Source organism: Xyrauchen texanus, chromosome 11 (assembly GCF_025860055.1).
Source record: "Xyrauchen texanus isolate HMW12.3.18 chromosome 11, RBS_HiC_50CHRs, whole genome shotgun sequence".
Lineage (NCBI taxonomy): Eukaryota > Metazoa > Chordata > Actinopteri > Cypriniformes > Catostomidae > Xyrauchen > Xyrauchen texanus.
Genome location: NC_068286.1, coordinates 19,756,166 through 19,771,114, shown reverse-complemented (window position 1 = coordinate 19,771,114; position 14,949 = coordinate 19,756,166). Strand labels below are relative to the sequence as shown.

The following is a 14,949-nucleotide window of genomic DNA, read 5'->3' as shown; positions in this document are numbered from 1 at the left end:
TAGTTTACCCCAAACATTTTTAATTATCTCAACTCAAAGATTTTTAGAAAATATTTCAACTCTGTCAATGCAATGCAAGTGAATGGTGGCCAGATCTTTGAAGGTCCAAAAAACACATAGAGACACCATAATAGTAATCCAGTGGTTAAATCTATATCTTCACTATCAATCTTCACTTTCACTTTCAAATTCTTCTTATTTTTTGGTGATTCGTATTCTTGGCATGTGCCACAAATTCAGTATTAAAAAGGATTCAAATATTGATCTGTTTCTCACCCACATTTGGTACATTTTTGAATTTTTGGTAAACTTGAATTGGATGGATGTACAAAACTGAAATATCCTTCTAAAAATCTTTGTTTGTGCTCGGCAGAAGAAAGAAGGTCATACACATCTGGTATGGCATGAGGGTGAGTATATGATGAGATAATAATTTTTGGGGGGTGAACGATCCCTTTAAGCCACGACACAACTAAATTATCAATAAATAAATGAACTCTGTTTTTTTTTTTGTTTTTTTGTTTTTTTTGGCTTTTCTGTTGTGTTATGGCTTAATTTCATTTTGTTGTGAGTTACTTCAATTGTAATGTGGCTTTTCAGAGGTGTTGAGGGATTTCTGTTGTGTTCTGGCTTATTTCCATTGTGTGGTGGCTTCAATTTGTTGTGCTTTTTTATTTTACATTGTGTTTTCAGCTTTTAGTTACTTTACTATTTTTGTTGTGTTGTGCACGCCTGGCCAACTGTACTGTATGTGTGGATGTATTGATGGTCTCACATACACTTCAACTTCGTGTCTCATAAACATATTATAAATGCAAGTATGTTCTCATCTGCTTGAAAAACTACCATATGTGTCCCAGCCTCATGGCTATAGCAGACATGCTGTTATTTCTCCAGGGAGAGTTTTTGGTGTTAGTCATATGATGAGATGGGCCGCCTACTGAGACCGTCCTGAAGTATATAACCTTGCATTACTTTTGGCCACACATGAAACTGATGCGGCTTAGTAACAAATGCACTAGAAGACAGACTGATGGCATTTTAAATGGGCAGATATTTTACCAGCTGCTAGAGTATGCCATCAGCCACAACGTTCATTTGTAATGAAGACCACACTACTTTTCTGATGCATCGTTTACACAAATCCAAGTCCACCTCAGAGTAATGAATGGCCCAGTGAAGTATTTGTTTGTCTGTTATGTGTTTATGTGCGTGTATGTGAACCTACTTACAGTAGATATTGTTTGGGTACACAAAGGTCAGCTAAATATAACATCATTTTTTAACTGGAAAACTGATTCATAAATAAAGAAAATACTGTTTTTAAATCCTAAAAATACACACACGCACACACACACAAACACACAAATGTTGGTCTACCTATCATTATGAGGATTTTCCATAGACATGATGATTTTTATACTGTACAAACTATAGATTCTATCCCCTAAACCTAACACAACCCCTAAACCTAACACTTACAAAAAACTTTCTGCATTTTTACATTTTCAATAAAACATTGTTTAATAGGTTTAAGCTATTTAAATTATGGGAACACTAGAAATGTCCTCATAAACTACATTCATAGCATAATACCCTGGTAATTACCAGTTTGTAAACTAAAACATTGTCCTTGTAAACCACATAAATATGCCCACACACAATGTAAGGGTATGGTTTGTCTATAGTATTTCTAAGCTTTGTAAACAATTATAGGAATGTCCTATTTTGATTGCTTTCCTTTTTAGCTTTACTTAAGTAAACGTGCTTATGCACGCATGTGCATTATTCATGACCTCAGCAGGGAGCACAGACCCACAGAAATTATTTGCAGTTACAAATTAACTTTATTAACCATGTTAACCATTTGAGAATAATTCTGATCAAGATGCATTTATTTATGACAAATACATGTACTGTTTTCCTAGAAACCACAGTTTTCTGACCACACACTTTCTGTCAAAAACCTGACATCAAGTGTTTCAAGTGCCTCCCCATGTGGCACTATTTGGAAATTCAGGTGTGGTTGACATCAGCAGGGAGCAAAGGGGCAAAAAGACATTTGTCAACATGATTTGTGTATAAACGGTGGAAACGGATAAACTTTCTTTTTTTATTTAAAATCATGTACAAATAAACTAGGATGTTTCTTGCAAATACCTTTAAAATATATTGAGGAATATTTAAGTAGGCTACAGGGGCGAAAATTTCATCAAAATGTTGGGGGGGACAATAAACATAACAATTCTCAAGAGCAATTTTTGAAGGGGACACCAAGGGGTTTTTTGTTGTTGCCCCGTTTGCATTTGTATTATTTTATTTCTTAAACAATTATTTTAAGAATATATCATTATATAATTTACAATACACATATTTTAATGATATTTTGGGGGCAACCCTCAGATAGGGGTCCTGACTCCTCCCTAACCCCGCGATTTCCTGCCCTGTTTATTTTGGAGGCCCTGTTTATTTTGCTTTTACAGTAGCATGTTGGAACTACAGTATGGTGATAGGGCAGGCATAGTTCACAAAATAATCTCCATTGGAGCAGTTAATGTGGGCCCACTTTGCATATCTTTTCCAATAAATATTGTATATTTTTATTGTTTGTTGTCCTGAATATAGGTGGAAGATATGTGTAGATAGGCCAGGATGTAGCCAAACATTCAAGATTGGGAAAGTCCAGTTTAAATTGAATTGGTCATTGATTAACATTTATTGATCGACCAAATTAAATATTAGGAGTTGACTTCAACGTCAATGTTTTTTTTTAACTACGCAGTAATCTTATGTATCATACATGAATCACCAGGCGTATTTCTTGAGTGGCTATGAATCTGCTCTGTACTGCTTTGTCCACGATATCTCTCTCTCTCTCTCTCTCTGTTCTTCCAGGTTCAGTAGGCCAGCATCCCAATCCTAATGGAATGTGAGGGATCTAGGTCATGGGAAATGGCTTTCTTGTAGAGGACTGCACCAACTTGACTGGACAGCCACCTGTAGAACACGAGCTGGTTGCCCTGTGCATTCAGAACGGTTAAACTCTGGATTAAAGGGATAGTTCACCCTAAATTTCTTTCATAATTTACCCTCATGACATCCCAGATTTGAATGACTTTCTCTCTTCTGCTGAACAGATTTTTAGAAGAGTATTTCAGCTCTGTAGGTCCATACAATGAAAAAAGCATATAAAGGCAGCATAAAAGGAATCCATAAGAATCCAGTGGTTAAATCAATGCCATCAGAAGAGATATGATAGGTGTGGGTTTGAAAAAGATACATTTTAAATTCCATTTTTATTTTAAATCTCCACTTTTCCCTTTCACATTCTTCTTTTGTTTTTGACAATTTGCATTATTTGAGTTCATTGCCATCTACTGGGCAGGGTAGAGAATTTATGGTGAAAAAATACTTAAATATTGATCCATTGCTCACCCATACCTATCATATCATTTCTGAAGACATAGATTAAACCACTGGAGTCTTTTGGATTACTTTTACAATGTCTGTATGTGCTTTTTTGACCTTCAAAGTTCTGACCACCATTCACTTGCACTGATTGGATCAACAGAGCTGTGATATCCTTAAAAAATAATAATTTGTGTTCGGCAGAAGAAAGAAAGTCATACACATCTGGGATGGCATGAAGGTGAGTAAATGATGACAGTATTTAAATTTTTGGAACACAATCCCTTTAAGGAAGGATACGTTGGTCCTTTTTAAGCTTTGTAAAGATTTATCATCTGACATTTATGGACACATCAGACTCAGAAATCCTGCAAAAACTAAAATTTAATTAACCATGGTATAACATGGAAAGCCACTTTTGTAGTTCATTGAACATTAGCAAGGTCTGTTTGATTTTATGAATTTGTTATAGAGTATGGAAGTACTCGAATTTGGTTGCTACTCATATGATGCACCGTTTGTAAAATTTAGGTATATGCTCAAATGACACTGGAAATTCATCAGATTTACTGATAATTAATTTATATTATTAATAATAAATTGAGTATTAATAATAATAAACCTTTATATAAAACTTGCCCTTACTTGTAGCACTTGTGTCATGTGAGTATCTTTTATAGGATACCTATTATATCTGTATTTGTGTACTTGTACACCTTCTGGGTCCTAGCAACATTTTGCATGTCCATCAAGGTCTTCAGGTACAACCATGAAACACAGTATATATGATACGTTTATTAGTCTTGCATCTGTTATCAAGATGAGGCTAAATGCATCTAAACCATGATTAAGTGGTTTTTCTGAATAGTTGCTTAAATTTAACATGTTAATTTTTTTTTATTTAATTTTTTTACCATACTGTACATGCACAGGTCATGCACTAGATGGCAGACATGGATATTTCTTGTAAATAGATAGGCGCAGAACCGAATGTGCAGAAAGATTGCTAAAGCTGAAAATCTGAGCAGACAACTCTTTCCACTTAAATCACAGTGACTGACCTCTCTTTTATCTCACACTGTTCCTTACTTGACCATTTATTTTTTACCTTTAACAAATAAATAATAAATACATCTTCCATGGCTGCTTCATTAAGAGTTATTTAATACAGAGACTGTATGTGCTGTTTTCATCTCAAGAAAGTTTAATCTGAAATTTGAAAATGTATTAATCATAAAAAAATGTACAAATTACATAAAATGCCAATTTCATTTTGACCACATAAGCTTCATATAATTTGAAACACAAGCTTATTATTTCCCAAGTTTATTCTCTCTTCAGTCGGATTTAGAGATTATGTAAAACAAGGCCCTAGGTAGATCCTTCTTTGCAGTGAGGGTGTGCCCTCTTTCTCGCTTTCATTTTTGGTGGAGGGATTGTTCTCTCAGCTGCAAATTTTATTGTCTTCAGGATTTCCTCTCTCCGGAGCTTTCATTCCCCTTTACTTCCTCTTATGCAGTCTCAGCTGTTTTTACTCTTCCTTTAATTCATAAAAGAACCATCAAGTAACAGTTTGCTTTCACAGTGTCTCAGGAGGCTGATACTTACAAAAGAGACATCACAACAGAGATATACCACATCTATGTTGACATTATTGTCAGCAGTTTCAGAGCTGGAGAGACTACAGCCTGTGCCACATAATCAAGAGCAATTGCTTTATTGAAGCTTGAGTGTTAAATTACCCTGAATGATTAAAGGGATAATTCACCTAAAAAGGAACATTCTCTCATCATTCACTCACCCTCATCCCAGACATGTATGACTTTCTTTCTTCAGCACAACACAAACAAAGATTTTTAGAAGTATATTTCAGCTCTGTTGGTCCTTACAATGCAAGTGAATGGTGATCAGACATTTGAAGCTCCAAAAATCACATAAAGGACACATAGAAGTAATCCACAAGACTGTGGTTAAATCCATATATTTAGAAGTGATGTAATAGGTGTGGGTGAGAAGAAATACAAATAAAATAAAAATATTCATTTTTTTTAAATATCCACTTTCATTTTAACATCTGAAAGTCACATGTTGTGCCTATTTAGTTTCACTTTCACATCTGAAAGTGAAAGTTAAAGTGGAGCTTTAGAGTAAAAAAAGGACTTAAATATTGTTCTGTTTCTCACTTACATCTATCATGAAGCTTTTGAAGATATGGATTTAACCACTGGAGTCATATGGATTACTTTTATGTTTCCTTTATGTAATGGTTTTGAGCTACAAAGGTCTGATCACCATTCACTTGCATTGTAAGGACATACAGAGCTGAAATATTTTCTATAAAATCTTTGTGTTCTGTTGAAGAAAGAAAGTCATACACATCTGGGATGGCATGAGAGTGAGTAAATGATGAGAGAATTTTCATTTTTTGGTTGAATTATCCCTTTTATTCACTGAGCATACAACCACCTGAATTAAATTAACATAAACTGTGTAATCATTTAATGATAAAAAGTCACAAAACACAATGAAAACCTTTTATACAGTAAAATTGTATGACTATTTTCTGACTTCTATTAAAGCAGCACAAGAATCAGGTGTGTTACCAGAATTATAGGCTACTGTTAAAATACACCTATGACATTTTAGACATTACAGATGTCACGATCCCCTGTGTTTCACCTGTCAACTGTCATAAACTACACTTCCCATTATTCCCTGCCCTGTCATTCATTGTTCTCACCTGTGTCCCATTTGATCATCACTCTCTCTGTATTTAAACCCTGTTTGTTCTCCAGTCATTGTCGATCGTTGAATGTAGATGTTTGGATGTGTTTGTTCCTGTGATATGTTATCCTTGCTCTCCATAGGTGTTAATCCTGCCTGTTTACTCTTTGAATGTTTTTCGTGTTTTTATTTTATTTTCCCATCGTGGACGTTTTATTTGTTCCAGTCTAGTTTGTCTTCATCAGTTTCAATAAAAACCGCATTTAGATCCTCACCCCTCGTCTGCCCTCATCTGCCTTCATAACAATAGGATATTTTTGGCTTTGATCAAATAGAATGCACTTACTTCAACATAACATACAAAGGAGTGACTAAAAAATGTAGAATTTTATTTTTTTATAAACATTAACTAAATAAAAACAATCAAAAGCACATAAATAACCACACAAGTAAGATGAAATAGAACTTTTTTATTATTATTATTATTATTTACATAAAATATGTGATATATATGTAAACAGATGTGATGGGTCATGCAGGTATTCCTGAATGTCCATTCTTAAGAAATTACACAAGTAATTGATACTTTTTAGATATTTAAGAAAGACATAATCCCCCCTCCCCCAGAGGCACACAGGCATATTCAAATACTATTATAAAGTTTATTCTTTTTCATAATTTGCAAGCCTACTTCAAAATGCATAACAATTTACAGTAAAATATAACTATAAATTATAAACATAATTTAGTTTTTATTGTGGTATATGATATGGTAACTTAGTTACAGTAAACCATTTAACAGGTTTTTCACTGCACATTTGTTTAGCTCTTTTTTACTATAGGCTTCATAAGAGGGTTTTTTAGGACCCAGAGAAGGAGGAGCTCCTCTCATCTCCTCCCGTGGCCTTGATGTAGATGTATAATGTGTGAGTGTTATTGGAGGAATGAAGAGAGCAGCGGACGATCACGCGTGTCCAGCATGCGCACATACAACTCTTTCATCATTTGGATGACCAAGACTCTCCCCATGGATAGTATCTGTCCTTAATATTACACTTCTTGGATTTGTGGACTGCTGAGATTCTGCCGACCTCATTTATTTCACCTCAACCTAATGCAATGTATTTACTTTAAAATCTATTTTATTTAGCTGTATACAAAGTCTAAAGAGAACAGCTTTTGGTCAACAGCTCCTATGATTGTTATTACGAAGCAATAACACAGTACAGCATCTTACAGCCTGGACAGGACAACGCTATTTAGAAATAACAGGGCATTACAGTAAGCACCTCTAGTGTAAAGGATCTGCGACTTGACTCAAGGAAAATAAACATGTCCAGCAGAAGTATCGAGTGGGAGCATTTCGAGGAGCGCGACAAGAGTCACCGGTCCTCGCGAGGAATCGCCCGTTCTCACTCCGGTTCGCGGGGTAACGGACTCGTGCCCAGTCCCGCTCACAGCGCGCACTGTAGCTTCTACCGCACGCGCACGCTGCAGTCGCTCACCTCCGAAAAGAAAGCGAAAAAAGTTTGCTTCTATCGGAACGGCGACAGATACTTCAAGGGCTTGGTGTACGCGGTCTCCAGTGACCGCTTCAGGTCATTCGATGCGCTGCTGATGGAACTGACCCGCTCCTTGTCGGACAATGTGAATTTACCGCATGGAGTGCGGAGCATCTACACTATAGATGGGGGGAAGAAGATCACCAGCCTGGATGAATTACTGGAAGGTGAGTTTCAAGAATGTTCAGTTGCAACCGACCACCTACCTATGTGCATGCATACTTATCTCCATATAAGACACGCTATTGCCTTATTTATATGGAGAAATACGATAAAGCACCACTGGCATGATCATAATAGTAATAGCAAGGATTTATTGTTTGCAATTCTGCAATATGGTATCTCAGTTTAAGGATAACTTTTCCATGGATAACCCCCCCCTCTCAATTACCTTTTCAATTTTAAAGTAATTTATTAGCATGACTTTGTTTATATGCAATATTGTTATTGCCAAAGCATTAATAAACAAGACAGATAATGACAAGACAAAAAATTATAATAAAACAACAAATAACAATAAAAAATATAATTAAAATAAGGTGCCAGGCAATTCATACAATAAAAACTATAGAAATACACTTTACAATAGAGAATAAAAAAGCATTTAAAAAGACATTATGGACATAAAAAAATACAAAGTACATAAGGCAGTAATTGTTTTTGAGGATTGCACTTCAAAAATGAATTTTGCTGCAACTGATGCATGATTGTCCTCCCCCAGTAACACCTGCATTTGATTTGTTTCTGCTGAACTGGATGACTGGCATGAGGTTTGAGAGTTTGTCACCTTTGGTCTTTCACCTCTGTAAATTTATCACAGTGAAGGAGAAATTGTGTCTCTGTCTTGACCTCACCAGTGTCACAGTGAGCACAGACTCGTTCTACCTTTAGAAGCCATGTTTGCCTGTCTGTGTCTCCCTATAATTTTTATTGTTGCAAATTTAATTTTTACATTTTATACCACCCCACCCACCATATACAACCCTACCCAACCTCAATAGAACAATCCCCAATCAGAAAAACATGACTTGCATACATGTATACATACGTATATATATATATATATATATATATATATATATATATATATATATATATATATATATATATATATAATGTACATATATACACATACAAGCAGACATACATAAATGAAATGATAAAAAAAGATATACACATATATGATGCAAAAGCCACGACGTCAGCCTGTCTACGGCATAAAGGCTGAGACCGAGATGAAACACCAAAGACTGCAATCAAAGGGCTAAAACCTAACTTGACCCCTAGGACATCAGAAACTATTGTAAAGAAAGAATTCCAAAAGTTTTGCAATTTGGGACAAAGTACAAACTTATGGCTAAGGTTACATGATGAAAGTTTACATTTATCACACAAATCTGAAACATTGGGCTATATTTTAGAAAGTTTTGTCTTTGAGAGATGAGCTCAGTAAATCGTTTTAAATTGTATAAAGCTAAGTCTAGCACATGAAGTGGTGGTACATACATTGTCTAATACTCTACTCCAGTAGTCATCCTCAAACTCTAAGTCTTTGACAAGATAACTGCATATATCTTTGAGATAATCCCACCGATATGAGGATTCAGTTTAAATGCCTCTTCCCATGTAGTCTTTGTAGGCAGAGAGGGAAACCCAGAGAACAGAGATGAGGCACCGTGCCTAATTTGAAAATAACGAAATAGGTGAGAAGGAAGCAGATTAAATGATGAGGATAAATCAGAAAAACTTGCAAACACATTATTAATGAAAAGCTCTTCAAAGCATTTCAGACCTTTCTTTTCCCAGGAAGAGAATATGGAATCTGAAAATGGAGGAGGAAAAAGATGATTATTACATATAGGAGACATGGTTGATGCCAAGGTAAATTTAAAATATTGCAGAAATTGGAAGAATATTTTGAGAGAAGAGCATACTATTGGGTTATCTGTGTGTGAAAGGGACAAGGTGAGAGAAGAGAACACCATAGCTGGGAGAGATGTTGAAATACAAACCTTAGCTTCTAAGTGGCACCATGGCAAAGAGGAGGCCTGTACCCAGAACACCAATTTCTGAATATTTGCCAAATAATAATACATAAAGTTGGGCAAGGAAAGCCCTCCACTTAGTTGACGTTTTTGGAGCAAAATTTTGGAAACTCTAGGAGGTTTTCCTGCCCATATATAAGAGGAGATGAATTGGTCTATGTTCTTGAAGAAAGATTTGGGTAGAAACAGAGGAATAGCTTGAAAGAGCTAAAGAAAGTTTGGGAGAATGTTCATTTTTTACAGCATTTATCCTACCTAATGGAGATAATGGAAGAGCTACCCATCTTAAAAAAGCTGACTTCATGTATGAAACTAAATGTGTAAAATTTGATGCCTTTAAGGCAGAATAAGAAAGGGTAACATTAACACCAAGATACTTGAATTTAGAACTTTCCAAGTGGAAATGTATGTCATTCTGTTTTAGTTTTTGTCCAGCTTGATTTATGGCTAAACATTTACTCTTCTGTAAGTTCAGTTTGTACCCGGAAAATTCCCAAAATAATCTAATAGACATATTATATCAGGAATAGATGCAATTGGACCGGTAACATAGAGTGATAAGTCATCAGCTTATAAGGCTAATTTATGTTCAATTCCCTTACGGATTATACCCTGAAATACAGGAAGTGTTCTAAGCATTATTGAAAGGGGCTTAATAGCTATTGAAAAAAGTAATGGGGATAGGGGGCATCCCTGGCACGTACCAGTTGATAAAGTAAAATATTCAGATTTAACATTGTTAGGATAAACTGAAGCTTGAGGGTCAGCATATAATAAACATACCCATGAAATCAATCCCTCTCCAAAACCAAACTATAAAATATAAACACATTCTATCCTATCAAATGCTTTTTCGGCGTCCAACGAAATGATACCCTCAGAGGAGCTACTGTTTTGTCTTGAGTATAAAATATTACAAAGTGTATGGATATTAGAAAATTAATATCCTTTTATAAATCCAGTTTGTTCCTCTGAGATAATACTAGGAAGTATTGCCTCTGAACGAGAGGCCAAAACTTTGGCTAAAATCTTAACATCAACATTGTGGAGGCTAATAGGTCTGTATGAGTTACATAATGTTGGGTCCTTCCCATCTTTAAGCAATAGAGTTATATATGCTTGTCTCAATGTTGGGGGCAAGATATCTAGCTCTAAACATTCCTCAAATACAAACAAAAGAAGTGGGGCCAATTTAGCATGAACTTCCTTATAAAATTAATTGACTTAATAATCTCCTCTAAAGTAAAGGATCTATCAAGTTCAGACGCTAAAAGATAATCAGCCTCAGGGAAGTTAATACACCAAAGAAAATGGTTCATTTCCTCTGAATGGACAGAAGCCTCAGTTTTGTACAGAGAGGAGTAAAAGTTTTTAAGTGTTGAATTAATCTCCACAGGATCTGAGGTTAGTGCACCACCTGGCTGCTCAATTTGAGTAATAAAACGCAAAGACGCTCGGCTGCGCAGCTGGTGGGCCAGGAGTCGACCGACTTTATCCCCACATTCCTAATAATTGCCATGCATGTGTAACAAAAGTCTCTCTGCCTCACCAGTGTATAACTGATTGAATTCTGCCTGCAAATTAAGTCTTTGTTTATGAAGATCAGGAGTCAGGCTATGAGAATATTGGACATCTAGAGCTTGAATATTATCAGATAACATTTTAATCCTATTCCTCCATTCTTTATTAACATAAGGAGAGTAAGACATTATCTGTCCTCTTAAAAAGCATTCAAATTTTCCCAATGTAAGGAATAAGATATGGAATCGGTCTGATTAGTAAAGAGAAAATCATCTATTTAATTAGAAATATATTCACAAAATGCTCAATCAGATAGAAGCAAGGAATTGAACCTCCAGGGCTGTCAAGAAGTGCGATTTGAAAACAAAAGAATGTCAACACTTAGAGGGGCATGATCTGAAACAGCAATGGGCAGATATTCAGAGTTTACAACATGAGGAATTAGAGAACTATTGATAAAAAATAATCTATACGATAGGGTTGTGCCGATGGACGATATCATCGTCCATCGTGATGGCTGACCAACATCACGATGTAGAGCCACCATTGTGATGCCACGCCCCCTTTTGCGAGTCTTGCTAGTGTGACTCACTAATCCTAGTCTCTTCTATAGTTAACCTAAAAACTTTGCAGGGATTGCTCTGTAAATTAAATTGAGAATATAACTAATGCATATATGCTATTTTAAATACTGTAGTATATGCCAGAGACGTGACGTGTTAGTCTGTGAAAATACCGTGTCAGGCAGGTGTAGTATCAGGTTAACTACTGGGGTAGGAACCTTGTGTAGGTGGTTGTTAAAGGGGGGAAGAATAAAGCCGTAGGTTCAATGGACGTACTGTTGTTATCCTTGTGTCGAGCCTCCTTATAGTGTACTATAACCCACATAACATGGTGTCAGAAGCAAAAACGTAATATTAACGGACGTCGAACAAATAAGAGATAACACAGGACGCAGGCTAGTTGTTTATTTGTTTTCTCTCTGCCGATTACCGAAAGTTTGAGGCTAACGCTAATGCTAGCGAGCTCACGGACGGCAAAATGAATTAGTTTCAAGTCTCCCCACCAGAGAAGTTCACATTTAAAGCCGAAGACTGGACTAAATGGATTAAACGCTTCGACAGATTCCGCATCGCATCTGGATTGGAGACACAAGCGGACGAAAATCAAGTGAATGCACTGATTTACACAATGGGGGAGGAGGCGGAGGATATACTGGTTTCCCTGCACCTCAGCCCAGAGGAAGCGAGTACGACACAGTTAAGAGAAAGCTGGATGCTCACTTTGTAACACGCAGAAATGTGATCTTCGAGAGGGCAAAGTTTAACCAGAGACAGCAAGAAATGTGCGAGTCGGCTGACAGCTTTCATGCAGCTCTGCACTGTCTAGCAGAGCACTGCGGATACGGGGCTCTGCATGACGAAATGGTGAGAGATAGACTTGTTGTGGGTCTGAGAGATAAACGCTTGTCAGAACAGCTACAACTCGATCCCGAACTGACTTTAGAGAAAGCAATTAACAGAGCTAGACAAAGCGAGCAAGTGAAGAAGCAACAAGAAATGCTAAAAATGAACTTCAAAACAGATATCTCTAACGCTCAGCTTGACAGCGTGCACGCGCGACAGCGCAACGCACGCGCAAAACAACCCATACCAAAACAACCCAAGCAACATTACAAGCAAACAGAAAAAAAACAGAAGGAAAGACAAGCACGCCATATCACATGTGGCCGGCAAAGACATTGCAACTGCGGATGTGCTGTCCCGAGCTCCCATCAGTCACACAGCAGAAGGATTGCAAGAGGAGGAAATCAACCTCTATGTTGACTCTGTTGTAGCGAATCTCCCAGCTACAGAAAAGAGGTTAAGAGAAATTCAGAGACACCAGGACGACGACTCCACACTCAAGCACTTGAAGAAATTCTGTGTCGAAGGATGGCCAGATAAATTTTCAATTAACAGAGTGTTTCAGCCATATCTGCAATTTTCAGGTGAGCTCACAATCCAAGATGGTCTACTGTTGTATGGCAGCAGGATAGTCATCCCAGCATCACTCAGGGCGGACATTCTGTCAAAGCTGCACGAGGGCCACCTGGGAATAACTAAATGCAGAGACCGAGCTAAGTATTCAGTGTGGTGGCCAGGGCTCAGCAGAGAGCTGACAAACATGATAGAGAAATGTGATGTGTGTAGCCATGAAAGAGTCAATTTCAAAGAAAAGATGATGTCTACTGAGTTTCCGCCAAGACCATGGTCCACTGTAGGAGCGGATTTATTCCAGATAGACAGCAGACAATACCTGGTCATCGTGGACTATTTCTCCAGATATTTTGAAGTAGCCAAACTGACATCTACAACATCTGGAGCTGTGATTGATCACGTCAAGTCTATCTTTGCTCGTCATGGTATACCTGAAGTGGTCCGCTCAGACAATGGCCCACAGTTTGCACCTGAGATTTTCAGACAGTTCGCACAGGATTGGGGTTTTAGTCATGTGACATCCAGTCCCCATTTCCCACAGAGCAACGGGGAGGCGGAGCGTGCTGTGAGGACAATCAAAAGTCTTCTCAAGAAATCCAGCGACCCTTATCTAGCCCTGATGGATTATCGAGCTGCTCCCCTGGCGAATGGATACAGTCCCTCTGAACTTCTGATGGGGAGGAAAATGAGAACGCCAGTTCCTGTCATTCCATCCAAGCTCAACCCAGGGTGCGCAGACATGGATAACCTGAAAAGGACAGAACAAAGGTACAGACAAAAACTGCGACAGAATTATGACCAAAGACACAGAGCACGCGACATGCCGTACCTTCAACCCGGTGATCATGTATGGGTCAAAGATACATTGGAAAGAGGCACGGTGGTGTCTACTGCCGGCACGCCGAGGTCATACATCATTGAGACGCCTGGGGGCACTCTGCGAAGGAACAGATACCATCTTTCACCAACCCCTGTGGCTCCTGGAGAACCTGCTAACTTAATTGAACCAGCCTCCTTATAGTGTACTATAACCAACATAACAGCAGGCTACACAAATATTGATCTTGACATTGTTAGCTTCATGTCTTTTTTTTTACATGTCTTACACTGTACATTTAGATTAAAATATTTTATGTTGTAGGCTACAAGAAAATAGCCTTTATTAATTAATTATTAGTAGTTGTAGTGTCTCAGAAAATCTTGCTCATTGTCACATAGCTCTTGTATACACTGAAGCGGCAGTTTAAGATAAACCCAGACCAGCTAACGTCAAATAACTTTTGTCTGGTTAATACTTTTTTCCTTGGCCATAAATCCATAATGTCAAATCAAATGAAAGAAACAAGGTGAATATGAATAACACACATTTATTAAAACATAGAAGAACAACAAATAAAGAACAAGAAAACGGGAACAACACTCAGACCGAAACTCGGCATTAACATTTCACTTATAATTAGCAGCACAATTAACTTCAGCACAGGCTACAAAACAAATTATGTTATTGAAATATTGTAAAGTGGTCATATGAACTACACAAATGAACGTTTAAAAAATAATATGCAAAATCGAATAGCTCCGCAACGGATGGCGAAAAATGCGTAAAGAAGTCTAATATCTTTCACCATAGACCATGTTTAAATTTCGATGTTTCTGGCCAGAAATACCAACATATTCACTTTATCTGGTTTTAATAAGCTGCGGATTGGA

The 14,949-nt window shown here is 37.1% G+C and overlaps 1 protein-coding gene across 8 annotated transcripts in view; it reads left to right on the top strand.

Moving 5' to 3' along the window:
* The first annotated feature begins 7,077 nt into the window (after positions 1 to 7,077).
* LOC127651226 (serine/threonine-protein kinase DCLK2-like) overlaps positions 7,078 to 14,949 on the top strand; it is an 82,291-nt gene continuing 74,419 nt past the window's right edge. For all 8 annotated transcript variants that reach the window (XR_007971541.1, XR_007971540.1, XM_052136964.1 and 5 more), the window contains exon 1: positions 7,078 to 7,861. Coding sequence is in view for 6 of the 8 variants with exons in the window: in XM_052136964.1 (XP_051992924.1) it covers positions 7,465 to 7,861 (397 nt within the window). In the remaining 2 variants the exon portion in view is untranslated. The remainder of the gene's footprint in view (positions 7,862 to 14,949) is intronic.